Raw genomic sequence first — 14,522 nt, 5'->3', positions numbered from 1 at the left:
TATCCTAAATCCTAAAGCACAGCATTTTAATTCTGCTCTACTAACCCTAATAGTAGGCTTTATTTTTCTTTGCACTAGGCATAAACCATGTGCTCTTTGTAGCAGCTTAAGTGATGACTGGCCAGCTGAGAGCTCTCCTACCTTTTCTGCTCCCTTCTCTAGGACCAGCCTTTTCCCTGGATATGCGTAACAGAGAAAGAGCAATTTGGGATGGATTTAGACAGGGGATATTTTTAAAGCAATAGAAAGAATAAAACAAATAGAAAAGATTATGCTCAAAATGAAATTTTATGTAATTCTAGTTTGGAAATTACTCTCCAGCAGGAGTCAGCAAACTTTAACCCACAGACTACATCCAGCCCACTATCTTTTTTCAAACAGCTTTATAGAGATACATTTTTTATATTATAATGTTCAACTTTTTAAAATGTAAATTCAATGATTTTTAGTATATTTACAGAGCTGTGCAATCATTGCCATAATCTAATTTTACAACATATTCATTATACCAAAAGAAACCTTGTACCCATTAGCAGAAACTTCCATTCTCCAATCATCCTAGTTTCTGACAACCATTAATTTGCAGTTGACCTTAAATAACATGGGGGCTGGGGGTACTGACCCTCCTCACAGTAGAAAATCTACATATAACTTTTGACTCCCCAAAGACTTAACTACTAATAGCCTTCTGTTGACAAGAAGCCTTACCAATAACATAGTCAATTAACACATAGACTAGTATCTATATATATTTTATGCCTTCATGACATATCTTTTTCTTAATTTTTTGGTATTTCTAGGCTACACAGTTTGTCTGTGAGTTTTTTCAAATTATCCTAAATCTCGAAAAAATTTTCCAATATATTTATTGAAAAAAATCCACGTCAGTGGACCCATGCAGTTCAAGCCTTTATTGTTCAAGGGTCAACCATATCTTCTGTCTCTGTAGATTGCCTGTTCTTGACATTTTATATGCTGTAAACAAGATCGTATAATGTGTCGTCATTTGTGACTAGCTTCATTTGCCACACCTTTTTTGAGGTTTATCTATGTTGTGGCACGTATCAGTACTTCATTCTTTTTTATTTCTCACCATCTGTTATTATAAAGAAAAAAAGTTTGGATCACAGCCACCTCCATTCACTTATAGTATGTCATCTGTGGCTGCTTTTGTACTACAAGGGCAGAAAACATGGCTTGCAAAGCTGACTATATTTGCTCTCTTTGCAGAAAATGTTTGCTATCCACTGCCCTAGAATATACTTTTTAAAATTAAAAGAAGCAGACATACGTATTTTCAAACTTAAATAATAAATATGTGTTGCTTTTTCAATCATATAAATATAAATGCCATTGAAATAAATACATATCCAGTGAAATCTACACTCATAATAATACAGCTATGGCCTTTTTTTCTGTTACTTTTGGAAATCAGAACAAATATTGGGAGTGGGGGTGGGATGCCAGTAAGTGTTTTCTCAAAGTCCTTAAACTTTATATTTTTTATTCTTTTGCCAAGCCTGGACTTTACTGCGGGGCAGGAATCAGGGAGTGGTTAGAAAGGGAAGGAAATGCCACGGGGCTACTAGGGGATTGTATTGAACGTGGGCAGCTAACAAGTTTAAGGATTTGAATTTTGTGCTTTGTTCCTTCCTGTCTGTTCCCTACTGCTGATGCTGCAAAAGGAGCGCATTCTGATGGGAGAATCTAAGACAGGTTAACCAGGGTGCAACTAGGGCTTTCAGAGAGTAGCTCCCTTCCCAGATTCCACTTTAGCCCAGCACATCCACCTTCACCCCCACCCAACTTCAGAAAATACAAGGGGATGATGAAGGAAAGAAATGCTTTAAAAGTGTCAAAACATGTTTTCCAATTCCTATTCAAATAGCTACTTAGGCTGAAAAATTTGGCACGTTTTCCATAATCTTTCCAAGTTTACAGATATATCAAGGAATAACCTTGTAAGTATTCGACCTCTTTCCCTTCTCCTCCACACCTTTATCCATTTCATTCTAGGTTTGAGAAGTAGGATATCAGTACAAAATATCATTATTGACCCCGCCTCTTCCCACCACCAATAAGAAACAGTCTGTAGTTACTGCTGCTCTGAGGGCACCTCTATCGCCTACATTGTTTACTGAGTGTTGGACAATTTTCAAACATGTCTCACATTCAATTACAAATAGTCCACAGTTCCCTGAGTCCCTGTGGTTCAGAATAAAATTGGTATATTTCAGGGTTATTCATTCTCTACTATGTAGATATTAGGCAAGAAAACCTGACACCATTACCTTTATTGACACCACAGACATTTTTCCTTCTTTCAATATTGGCAGCAACATTTTTGATTTGGCTGTTGAGTAGATATTGATTTAGGGAAGTTATATTCCACTTCTTTGATGTACTTCTTTGGTGAGCAACTTTCTTCACCTTTTCCTCTTAGTTATTTGCTATTTGCAGACTTCCCAATGAATGAGACATCTCTCACATATCTCAACTGAGGACAATGCTGTTGAACAGCAATACCATGGGGTTATTTGATGAGTGGAGGAAGAACTAGTTTTTTTTTGTTGTTGTATTTTTGTAATCATTCATGTAAAAAGAGGGGGATTGAACAGCAAAGTCTAGGGGAGATATGGCCATGATAATCATTTTAATATTGAGACTGTTCCTCCCTGGTCCATGAAAGGAGCACAGCCTCATGGCGAAGAGCGTGGACTCTGGGTTTATAAAGATCTGAGTCTGAATCTGGGCTGTGAGCCTCTGTCTCCTCATCCATAAAATGGGAGACCACAATATCATCCACATCACAGGTGTCTTACGTGATGACAAAATAATAAAATATTTGCAAAGTTCTTTCCCAATGCATGACTTACTAAAGTAACTATTTTTATTATTACTACTGCTGCTGGCTCTGTTAAATATTAGATTTCACAGTGCTGTTTTCTTCCTTCAGGCATACCAAGGATGACCCCAAAGATAGTGGATTTGCCAGATCATATAGAAGTAAACAGTGGTAAATTCAATCCCATTTGCAAAGCTTCTGGCTGGCCGCTACCTACTAATGAAGAAATGACCCTGGTGAAGCCGGATGGGACAGTGCTCCATGTAAGAGCCATTCTTAATCTGCCCTTCTTAAACCATGAGATGCTTCAGTGTAGTAATCACCCCACTAAATGATAGATACCATTCAGTGCTTTTATCCTCCTAGGCTAGTGTGTTGTTGGCTTTGATAAAATGCCCTGTTCCCGGAGAGGCAGAACTGACTCACTGCAGCCTCACTGATTTCCTCTGTTGGCCAGTACTGCAGTGCAAGGTTGGGAATGTGCCCCCCGTGGAAGTGACAGAGCTGAGTGCCAAGGATGGCACACATCCTGCAGGACTGTCCAGCTGGTATGGGGAAAGTATGTGTCAATCTGTGCAAAGCTTTGCTCTCACAGTGTCCCCATATCTCTAACCACTCATATCAGGAGAGTAAGGTGGTATTGCAACCCATGAATCAGCAGATTTACGTGCTACCAGATGCAACCAGGACATGGAGTTTTGATGACCCGTCCACTCCTATTATGCTCTTTGGAGCAGCAGTTAGGGGAGCATAGAAGAGGAGAATTCCCCAGTTCTGAAACTACAATCCACGGGATCCCTTAGGTCTGCATGCATTCCTCGGGTTTCTCCCCGCCTCTTCCCTTTGCCCTCATTGCTGATGCTCACCCATGGTTAGGTAATATCACAGCAGTTCTTTTTAGTTTAAAAGGATCAAGCTACTTTTCGAACATGCTTTCCTTCTCTCTCCCAACTATACCAAATGCAGCAGAGACAGGAGCCACCCCAAATTTCTCTTGTGTTGAAAGTGATCCTTAGGGTATTGATGTATTTTTTAATCTAAAAATTTAGAAATACTTATTATCCTATTTTTCTATCAAAGATGACCAAAATTAGCTTGACCAGAGGCAGGTATGAGTGACCTTCTGAGGGAAGAATATGTAGAATGTACCATTACTAGGGTCCACGTTTCAGTGTCCCTGATTCCACTCAAACAACCCATCAGGTAGAAGAAGCCAATTGATGGCTTCCAAAATCTTGTTGGCTTTTTCATGAGTTAATGAAAGTAATGGCTACTATGTAGTAAGGTTGACCATAACTATATGTAACTTCTTACTTAACATTGCCTAGTCTCTCTCTCTTTTTTTTTTTTTTTTTTTTTGCGGAAGTGGGAACTGGCTGGATGAAGTTAAGTAACTAAGGAATTGGTCAAAAATGGCAAAGAGGCCAGATATGGTGACTCATGCCTGCAATCCCAGTGCTTTGGAAGCCTGAGGTGGGAGGATCACTTTAGGCCAGAAATTCGAGACCAACCTGGGCAACACAGCAAGACCCCATCTCTTACAAAATAAAAAAAAGAATTAGCTAGACATGGTGGCATATATCTGTAGTCCCAGCATTTGGGTGAGGTGGGGGGATCACTTAAGGCCAGGAGTTTGAGGCTGCAGTGAACTATGATCACTCAACTGCACTCCAGCCTGAGCCACGGAACAAGACTTTGTTGTCTCTCAAAAAAAAAATGGCAGAGGTCCGTCTATATTCGGAACCCTGGATTTTTCCAGTACTCCACACTTGACAGCCTCTCAGACACTTAGGAAGTCACTTTGTCCTCCCACGCAGCCATCTCTGTGTTAGATAGGAAACGAACAAATCTTACGAGGAGTAGTTTAAAAGAAATCATGCTTCAGGTGTCTTGCTTGTAAGTGTTTACCCCGTACTCCCAAACACACAAATACAACAGCAGGATCTGACAGGGCATCAATCCAAAATAAACTTTCAGGGCTACTACAATAGCTTTGGAAATAAGCCAATAATTATATTAGCATTACATTTAGCTTCTTGATCTCTCCTAGGAAACTTCTTATTAAACGATGAGATGGGGTCAGTGTTATGGACCTTTGTGTTTATGCCTCCCTAGAAGTTTTTATTTTTTTGTATTTGACCTTTTCAGCCAAAAGACTTTAACCATACGGATCATTTCTCAGTAGCCATATTCACCATCCACCGGATCCTCCCCCCTGACTCAGGAGTCTGGGTCTGCAGTGTGAACACAGTGGCTGGGATGGTGGAAAAGCCCTTCAACATTTCTGTTAAAGGTAAGTTCACTTTCCAGAAAAAGGGATTGTGTCCTTGATGCACTATGTTTTTGTATTGCTGCTTCTAGACAGAAATGTATGTGACCACTAAAATACCTTTGGGGTAACTTCCAGGGTACTAAGCCTTTAAAAAATTATATGCATGAAACTAGAGTGAAGAAATTAAGAGTATGAACTGTGGAGTCACACAGTCCCAGGTTTGATTTTGTCCCTAACAGCTCATAATCTTCTGGGTGGCCTTGACCAAATGAAGTTACCTTTTTGAGTCTCTCTCTATTTGTAAATAAAGCATAATTTAGGTACCTCTTAGGGTTATTGTGAAGCCTTGTTAAACACATAAAATACTTGGAGTTGTGTCTGGCACAACATATCTGGTAGTGATTATATTTCAAAAGAAGGTTAGCATTGCCGTTGTGACTTCCTATTCATTATTGTAGAGAATTATTTGGAGAATCACTATTTTGAGGATTACTCACTTAATAAGAAGCCCAGGCTATGCTATATAATTAACATGAATGTCTTTTCACATTCAGGGCTGTGGGCATTTTTCCTGCTATAAATTAGTATTTCAAAATTCAAATTAATCTGAGTGTTTGTGTGTAGATTTGTGGCTTGAGTTGAAGAACTAAAATGGAGGTAAGTCCACGTTAACTTGGCTGGTGTGCATAGCTACAGCAAGGAATTTTAAACCCGCAAGTTACTTATGCACCTGTTTAGACAAGAATACCTAACAGCTCTCTGGCATATATTCTAGGAAAGGCACTCGGCCTAGATTACTTGTAATTTCTGATACATTGTAAATGCTCTGTAAATAGTTGCTATCCTGTATTGTTTAGAGAATAATGACAAGAAAGAAAGTCTGTACATGTTCAGACACAATTTGTTTTCTGAATATTTTTGATCCACAGTTGGCTGATCCACAGATGTGAACCCACAGATACAAAGGGTCAACTTTATACAGTAGTGCAGATTGTAAGCACAAATCTTAGTATTAAACCTGGATCTCCTGACTCCAAACCCAGCACTGTCTCTTCTGGACCATTTTGCTTTCTGAGTCTCATGTGTTACAGAGGAGGAGACTGTGAAGTGACCGAAGTTGATTTGTATTTGGCCCCCTTGCGTTACTTCATTAGTAATCTCTTGAGAGATCCCAGAGGTAACTTCTATAAATGAAATGCTGTAAATACTCAGAACACAATCTATTTTTTAAAGGCCAATAACAACAGTAGCATAAATGCAACCCCACAGATTTGGATTCTGTGCCCTGAGAATCCATATGAACCACCTCAGAATCCTCCTTCTTCTTATTACTTTTGGTTATAGGAAACAGCCCAAATCTGTTTTATTTGGTAGAACATTCACATGTTCAAGATAATTTCTTGCATCTTGCATGTTCTTGGAAGAAAGGAAATGATATGCAGACAAGAAAAATCACCCTACTTTTAAGCTTCTGGGAATGTTGGCTACCCATGGACATACGTCCAAAACAAACCATGTGGTGAATACACAGAAGTCACTGGGTCTAGTTTTTAGTGTGTAGTGAAAGACACAGCACACAACATCAATGTGTAGAAGCGTCTCCAGTCCTAAGTCACTGCCGTCTCTTTGCTGTCACATTGACTGGCAGCCATAAAATGTAAATAGCCATTAGGGAATTTAATCAATTTAATCAGCATCTTTTATTATAGTATTTACAAAAACAGATACTAGGCTTTAACACCAGTGTACATATTGGTACAGTCACTTTGGAAAACTGGCAACATGTACTAAACCTAAACATTTACTTATCCTGTGAACCAGCAATTCCATCCCTAGGTATATGCTCAAAAGAATGGCTGTATTATGTTCAAAAAAGACATCTTCAAGAATGTTCAGAGCAGTTGTATTCATAGTAGCTCCAAACCGAAATTAACTCAAATGTCCATCAACATTAGAAAGGATACACAAATCACAAATTATAGTATATTCATATGTATTAGTTTGCTAGGGCTGCCATAAGAAAATACTGCAGGCTGAGTGGCTTAAGCAACAGGAATTTATTTTCTTATAATTCTGGAGGCTACAAGTCCAAGATCAAGGCATCAACAGAGTTTATTTCTTCTGCAGCTTCTCTCCTTGGCTTGTAGATGGCCATTGTCTCCCTGTATCTTCACAGGGAGATTAAATTAGGACACAGGTACAGGGTCTTCCCTTTGTACCTGTGTCCTAATTTAATCTTCTTATAAGGACAGCAGTCATATTGGATTATGGCACACCCTAATAAACTTATTCTAAATTAATTACTTCTTTAAAGGCCTTATGTCAAGATACGGTTACATCCTGAGGTACTAGGGGTTAAGACTTTAATGTGTGATTTGGGGGGAATACAATTTAGCCCATAAAATCATGCAGAGGAATATTAAACAGTAATAAAAAAGAATTAATTTCTGCAACAGTATGGATGAATCTTGCAAACACGATAACCAGTGAAAGAAAGTACATGCTTTATGATTCCATTTATATAAAGCTAAAGAACAGGCAATACTAATCTTTAGTCACAGAAGTCAGAATAGTAGCTACCTCTGGGTAGAGGATATTGACTGGAAAAGGGCACACAGGTGCCTTCTGGAGGGCTGGGAATATTCTCTATCTTAATCTGGGTGGTGGTTACATGGGTGTACACATAGGTAAAGTCCCTTGAGCTAAATACACTTAAGATATTTGCACTTTACACTATGTATGTTCCATCTCAGTAAAAATGATTAAAAGGCAAAAAATAAAATGGTAGATTACTAAGAGGAAGCCTTTGTAGCAATTTTTAAGCCCTCATAAAAGTATCACAGACTGACATTAATGGCTGTAATAAAATGTGCATCTGCTGGTTTAAAGGGGTGGCCTTATTTTATCATACAAGGAAAGCATTACTTGAACAAATTTACTTACAGCACTGCCCTCCTTTCTAGCATAAGTGAAATGTGTACTCAGACTTATCTAACTTAATATTGGCACGATCTGCCTCCAGTTAGGGGATACTGCTTCTTACTGGCTTTATTATCCTGACCTTGGACAACTTCCTAAGTCGTCACTTAGTCAATACAATTTACTTTAGGCCTATTATGTTTCAGCCCCTGTTCTAGGCACTGGGAATAGAGCAGTGAATAATACAGGAGGAAAAAAACTCATCGTGGAGCTTACATTCCCACAGGGAGATAAACAGTGAGCAAATAAATAAGTAAAATGTACAGTTCACTAAAATGCTGAGTGTCTTGGAGAAAATTAAAGCAGAAATGGGGGTAGAGAATGCTGGGGCAGGGCTGGAGTGATGACTGTAATTTTAAATAGGGTAGTCAAGCCTTTTTGAGAAGATATTTGAGCGAAGACTTGAAGGTCATTTCTAAGGAAGGTGAGCCAAAGCATTGAGACAGAAAGAAAAAGAAAAATTACTGAACATTGCAATGTCCTCTGAAACCGGAAAGGTTCTGCATTGTATAATACACACTCTTGGGGAGGAAAAACAAAACGAGTTATGCATTTCTAAGAAGGCTGGGCCAAGGGAACTATAGAGTTCATTGGAAATTCACTTCACAAACAATAATTCAGCACCTAGTCGGTGCTGGTGAACAAACTACACGGTCTTTGCCCTAATGGAATTTAGAGTGTAGTGTGGTGTTTCACAACCTTTTTATTATCATCCCACTAAGGAGCTCTTTCTTTTAGAAATTTTATTCCAGAACTCTCCCTCATCACCATAAAATTTTATTATCACAGATGGACTTCATATCTCTTTATGTACTATGGCTCTTCGGCGGGCTGCAACCCATTGTAATATCTAAAATTTTTGCATCCTCCAAGAACCAGTTTTCATTGTTTTTGGGGCATTGTCATCCCCATTGAGAATACGTGGTCTTTGAGATGGGGAGATTGTTTTAGATTATCTGAGTGGACCCACTCCAATCCCTTGAGTCATTAAAAGTAGAGAAACTTTCCTGACAATAGTCAGAGATGTGGTGGTCAAAGAAGGATCAGAGAGGCCTGATGTTGTGGACTTTGAAGGGATAGGAAGGAGCCTCGAGCCAAGGAATGCAGGCGGTCTCTAGAAGCTAGAAAGAGCAAGGAAACAGATTATCTCCTAAGCCTCCAGAAAGGAATACAGCCTCGCTAATGCCTTAATTTTAGCACAGTGAGACCTGTGTCTGACTTCTGACTTCTAGAACTATAATGAATTTGTGTTGTTTGGCTGAAAGAGAGAGATAGATATATATATAGAGAGAAAATGAATTATGATCTAGCAGAAAGACCAATATCAAATAATCATACTACAAAGAGTAATAAACTCTAAAAATCACCATGAAGGAAAAGTAGAGGTTCTGTGAAAGTATACAATACCTTAATTCAGTTTCTACGATAGCCGCCTGTGAAATATTCACATCAGAGCTAAGAATTAACTGGGAGAATAATGGGAGGTGGAGCATTCCTTGCAGAAGAGAGACATCCCCAATCAATCTAAAGAAAGGAGGTTCGTGCTTTGTTAGTTGCATGAAGTGAAAGGTCAGTGGGACTGGAGGGTACTAGGTGAGGGGAAGAGGAAGCTGGAGAGTGGGCAGGGGCTTAATCACTCAAGGCCTGGCTGGTCATGGCATGAATTTTTGATTTTATCCTACATGTGATGAGAATCCACTGAAGCGTCTTGAGCAAAGGGGCACATTTATTTTAAGGAAGCACTTTGAGGATAATGGATTGGGGAAGCAAAAGCAAAGCAGAGAGCTTAGAGAGCGGGTGATCTCACTGAGTCTGAGCAGAAAACTTTAAGAGGACTTTGTTGGACATGTAAAACACATCTTCTACCTCTACCTAAGAACAATCATAAAACCTCAAAGCCGAAGGACTAATCTGCCTTCTGAAATTGTATTTAGTTCTTCCAAAGCCCCTGAATGCCCCAAACGTGATTGACACTGGACATAACTTTGCTGTCATCAACATCACCTCTGAGCCTTACTTTGGGGATGGACCAATCAAATCCAAGAAGCTTCTATACAAACCCGTTAATCACTATGAGGCTTGGCAACATATTCAAGGTAAGCTTTGGACAGGATAGATGCCAGCTGGGGATGTGGCACCAGGAGAATTATTTTTCTCCAAATCTAGAAATTCCCTTCTCTCTGCCTCAATCCTCTACACCAAGGTGGTGGCTGTTGTAGAGGTTTCCATTTCAGAGTATTCAAGAGAGAGTGCAGGGGGCCTCTGAGCTCTGGGGCTAACTTTCTGAAGTCACTGTGTGCTCTGGAACACAGAACCAGCTCACACCATGAGTTACTATCTATATCAATATTTCTTTCCGGATCTCCAGTCCTGTTTTTAATTATTCTATCTTGGCTGGTCATGGGGAAAGACACTTGTTTACGCCATGAATATGGTAGCAGGAAAGTCCAGAGCCTGCTGGAAGGGCAGAAAGGCTTAATCTCCCTAAATCCTGGGGGTGATTGTTGCTGCTGTATTGAGTTGTTTATTCTTTTTCTCATTTCATGTCTTGCCCTGTCCTGCAGACTGTTAACACAGAGAGATTTTTAAAGGAATTTGAACCTGCCAAGTTTGGGCTGTGGCAGACTGGAATGGGCTCGGGGGAGGACAAGGACCAGCAAAGACAGCCACGGGTCCCTCCCCTAACTTCCTGAAAGAAAAGAATAATTGAACAAAATGTGACAAAATGCCAAAAGTTCATGAAAACAGTTGAATTTATTTTGAAACACAAATTACAATTAATATTTGTTGTATGACAATGTAAAATCACAATTTTAAAAAGCAAAGACAGCATTATCAGTGACCATGCTTCTTCAATTGGACCATGCTGTAAAAAGACCTGCCACTAACATGCTTCTAGACAGCATGTCCTCCTCCGCCCATACTTTTGTCTTACTATGCCTATGATTTCCTTAAAATGACCCTCTATTTACTATATGGAGATAATTAAGAAAACTATGGAAAAAAAGAGAAGAGGAGGAGGGTTTTGGGCTGAATAACACTGGCTGACCTGGGTAGACCGGATAAAATGGTATTATTACCGAGTCCTTCACATACTATTGTAGATTCTATCAAAATTCAGAATTCCAGGGATGTCAGGCTGATTTGCTGAATTGCTGTTTCCAACATCAATGGAAGGTCTTTTGCTGTCATATGGTGGTAATAATCCATCACCTTTTTCTACAAGTGGACATCCACAAAGTGGTCTTCTAAGAACTGTTAAACACATCCCAGTTTTTTTCGTACCAAGTAGGAGTTTATCATATGATAAGGCAGAAATTTATCTTGGCAATATCCACGGAGAAACAGAGGCTGACTAAAGCAAGTCGGTAAGGAGAAAAGAGACAGATGCCATTTGTTTATGGGTACTATTTTCAAGGACTTCAGAATGCTTCATTGTAATAGTCTGACCATTACAAATCAGTTTTCTGGTCATTTTGAGCAAACCCCCTAAGCATCTTTTTCTCTTGATAGCTTGATTGCAATCAGTGTACATACTTGAAAACAGTAGCAATTAAATTATTTTATTCTAATCGAGTATTCCCCAATCTGGTATTCCATATAGAAGATTTGTGAGGTTTTAGTCTAAAAATGAAAAGACAAAAGCACCAGAGCAGAAATGTGTAAGTGGCACAGAAATACACACTTTAATGTGTACAGTGTAACCTGGAAACATTTCAAAAGCCTAATTTTCCTCATATTAGGAAGGATGAGGCCTTGAAGATGGAATTGCCTCTCTGTTTCACTAAGACATAGTTTTGAAAACCGAAAATTAGTTCACATCACAATAACAACAACCCCGGCTTAAGGAATGTAAGAGAATGCCAACTTAAGTTTCCTGGACGTTTTCTCTTCTCAGTGACAAATGAGATTGTTACACTCAACTATTTGGAACCTCGAACAGAATATGAACTCTGTGTGCAACTGGTCCGTCGTGGAGAGGGTGGGGAAGGGCATCCTGGACCTGTGAGACGCTTCACAACAGCTTCTATCGGTCAGTGGAAGCCAACAGGCATTTATTCATGAGCTGGGTGGGAGGGGGAGGAAGGGGAAAGAGGAAGGAAGACCAGGAAGGGTGGTGGTGGGTGAGTGGGTGGGTGGGGATGGAGGTGGCAGGAGTTTGCTTTTGAATGGGTGGGAAAGTGACAGGAAGGCTAGCAACTTCAAGCCAAACTGTTCCTTTATTTGGGTTGGACTCCTGGTCTGTCTCCCTGGGAGAGGAGGTCTGCAGCATTCTGCAGGGACAGAGAAGGAAGCAGATGAGCCTTCAGGAAGGCAGGGCCTCCCCTAGGAGCTGGGATTTACACAGCAGCAACTCTGCTGAGCTTCGGCTCCTGCATTTTACCACTGGCTTCCTGTTTCCATCTTAAGGGCCCAGACCAGGCTCTTGCCACAGGCATATTTCAGAAGTCCCAGTTTATTTATTTTCAAAAATAATTTCCAATTTTTCAAAGTAATTCATGTGCAGAGTCATGACATCAAATAGAATAAGAAGCTTTTATCTAAAGAACAGCATTCCCCTGCTCCACCCTCCACCTCCCAGTCCTGCTTCCTATAGGTAGCCACTTTCATCTCCTTAAGCTATTTCTTATATTTACCTCCCTTTTCTAAATCAGTGGTTCTCAAACCTAAGTGTCCATCAGAATCACTCAGAGAGTTTGTTAAAAGATATTTCTGGGCCTCATCCCCAGAGTTTCTGATTCAATGGTTTTGAGGTGAGGATGGGGCCGGGGTTCAATAATTTGCATTTCTAGTAGGTTCCCAAGTGATGCTGCTGGTCCTGGGTCCACATGTTCTAGATAACATGTGTAAAATTATTTCTTGATTTATCAGTGGTGTTTGGTATTGACTGGCCTTCTATTGCATTAATTAACTTTGTGAAACCTCCTTGATGCTAACCTGACCTCCAGCTTTCTGTTACCCAGGTACCCTCCATTGAAATACTGGAGTGATCTTTTGTAAGGTTCCATTCCTGGTTCTTTGAATTGTTCACTGTGTATAACCATTCTGTTACTATCTCTTGGTCAGTGCTTTATACTTTCAACTTCATATATATTTGATTTATATCACCTAGGAAAGTAAGAATTATCATCTTCCCTATTTTATAGATTGAAAAATAGAGACTCAGAGTACTTAATAACAGTAAGATGCATCACCATACTAAATCTTCAGGCTTCGTATCTTTGTCTTTTAGAGTCAGGATCTTGCTCTGTCACTCAGGCTGGAGTGCAGTGGTTTGATCAACACTCATTACAGCCTCTATCTCGTGGGCTCAAGTCATCCTCCCACCTCAGCTTCCTGAGTCGCTGGGACTGCAGGCACACCACCACATCTGGCTACTTTTAAAAATTTTTCTGTAGAGATGGGGTCTTGCTTTGTTGCCCAGGCTGGTCTTAAACTCCTGCCTCAAGCAGTCCCCCAGCCTCGGCCTCTCAAAGTGTTAGGATTACAGGGATGAGCCACCACTCCCAGTCCAGGCTCCATATCCTTTTGTTTCTCCAATTATTATTTCTACCTAGAATCCCAAAGGCACCAGCTTATTATCCCAGTTCACAAATTTGCCTGTGTTTTACTCTATTTACTAAAAGTAGAAGGATATGTTATGATTGAGTGAAAAAACTAGGAAGAACATCCACTTCTCTTCTGCAGAGATTGTGCACCCTTCACAGAAATATCCTTCCTTCACACCACCCACCTAGTTTTTATGTTACTAGCAGCATCCTTAAAGAACCAAATGAGACTCAAAAGCTACTCTGAGGCTTATAGAAGCATTACACACAAGTAAGAAATGGCTTCTTGGGGACCCTCCTGGTTGTGAATATAAAAAATAAACCCAGAAACTATATAGAGAGGAAAAAGAGACCTCTACAACCGTGACCCAAGGGATCCCTGATATGTCATCATGTTACTGCTAAAAGGCAAATGGTAGTTAATTCTCTCTCAAGTCACTGTTGGTGAGTCAAAAGGGGAAGGTCATAAACTGACTCAGATGGAAAGTATTTATGGAACAGGACATAAAACACTTCACAGCCCTACACTGTACTGTCTTCAGCCCTCAGAAGATGTTCCAGCCAGGAGGTCTCTCAGAATATTTCAAAGTAGTTCTCAGGGGTAGGCGGGAAGGGAATTATTGAAGATTCTTCTTTTCCCATCATTTGAATTTTGCTGATGTTTGCTTTTCATTTCATCTGGCAATTGCACTGTTTATGTGTGTTGATTGAGATGGTGAAGGCCAGGGAGTCCGGGAGGGGAAGGAAGAGAACACTTTCTGAACATATTGCAGAAAGGGGCAGACGGGGAGGCGTGTGGGGTCATCATGTTCCCAAAAGGAAGGAAAAGGGGAAATGACTATTTATTGAGTTACTCTTCTGTACCAGGCACAGGATT

At 40.0% G+C, this 14,522-nt stretch overlaps 1 protein-coding gene across 5 annotated transcripts in view; it reads left to right on the top strand.

The window, feature by feature from the left end:
* Nucleotides 1–14,522, top strand: part of TEK (TEK receptor tyrosine kinase) — a 126,087-nt gene that overhangs the window by 74,675 nt on the left and 36,890 nt on the right. For 4 of the 5 annotated variants that reach the window (XM_055294011.2, XM_055294010.2, XM_055294009.2 and 1 more), the window contains 4 exons: nucleotides 2,957–3,108; nucleotides 4,994–5,138; nucleotides 10,031–10,192; nucleotides 11,995–12,129. In XM_055294011.2, coding sequence (XP_055149986.1) covers nucleotides 2,957–3,108; nucleotides 4,994–5,138; nucleotides 10,031–10,192; nucleotides 11,995–12,129 — 594 coding nt within the window. The remainder of the gene's footprint in view (nucleotides 1–2,956; nucleotides 3,109–4,993; nucleotides 5,139–10,030; nucleotides 10,193–11,994; nucleotides 12,130–14,522) is intronic. The other variant, XM_055294012.2, reaches the window with a different exon arrangement.

The sequence above is a fragment of the Symphalangus syndactylus genome, chromosome 9, assembly GCF_028878055.3.
Source record: "Symphalangus syndactylus isolate Jambi chromosome 9, NHGRI_mSymSyn1-v2.1_pri, whole genome shotgun sequence".
Taxonomy (NCBI): domain Eukaryota; kingdom Metazoa; phylum Chordata; class Mammalia; order Primates; family Hylobatidae; genus Symphalangus; species Symphalangus syndactylus.
This window is presented reverse-complemented; position numbering and strand designations above follow the sequence as displayed.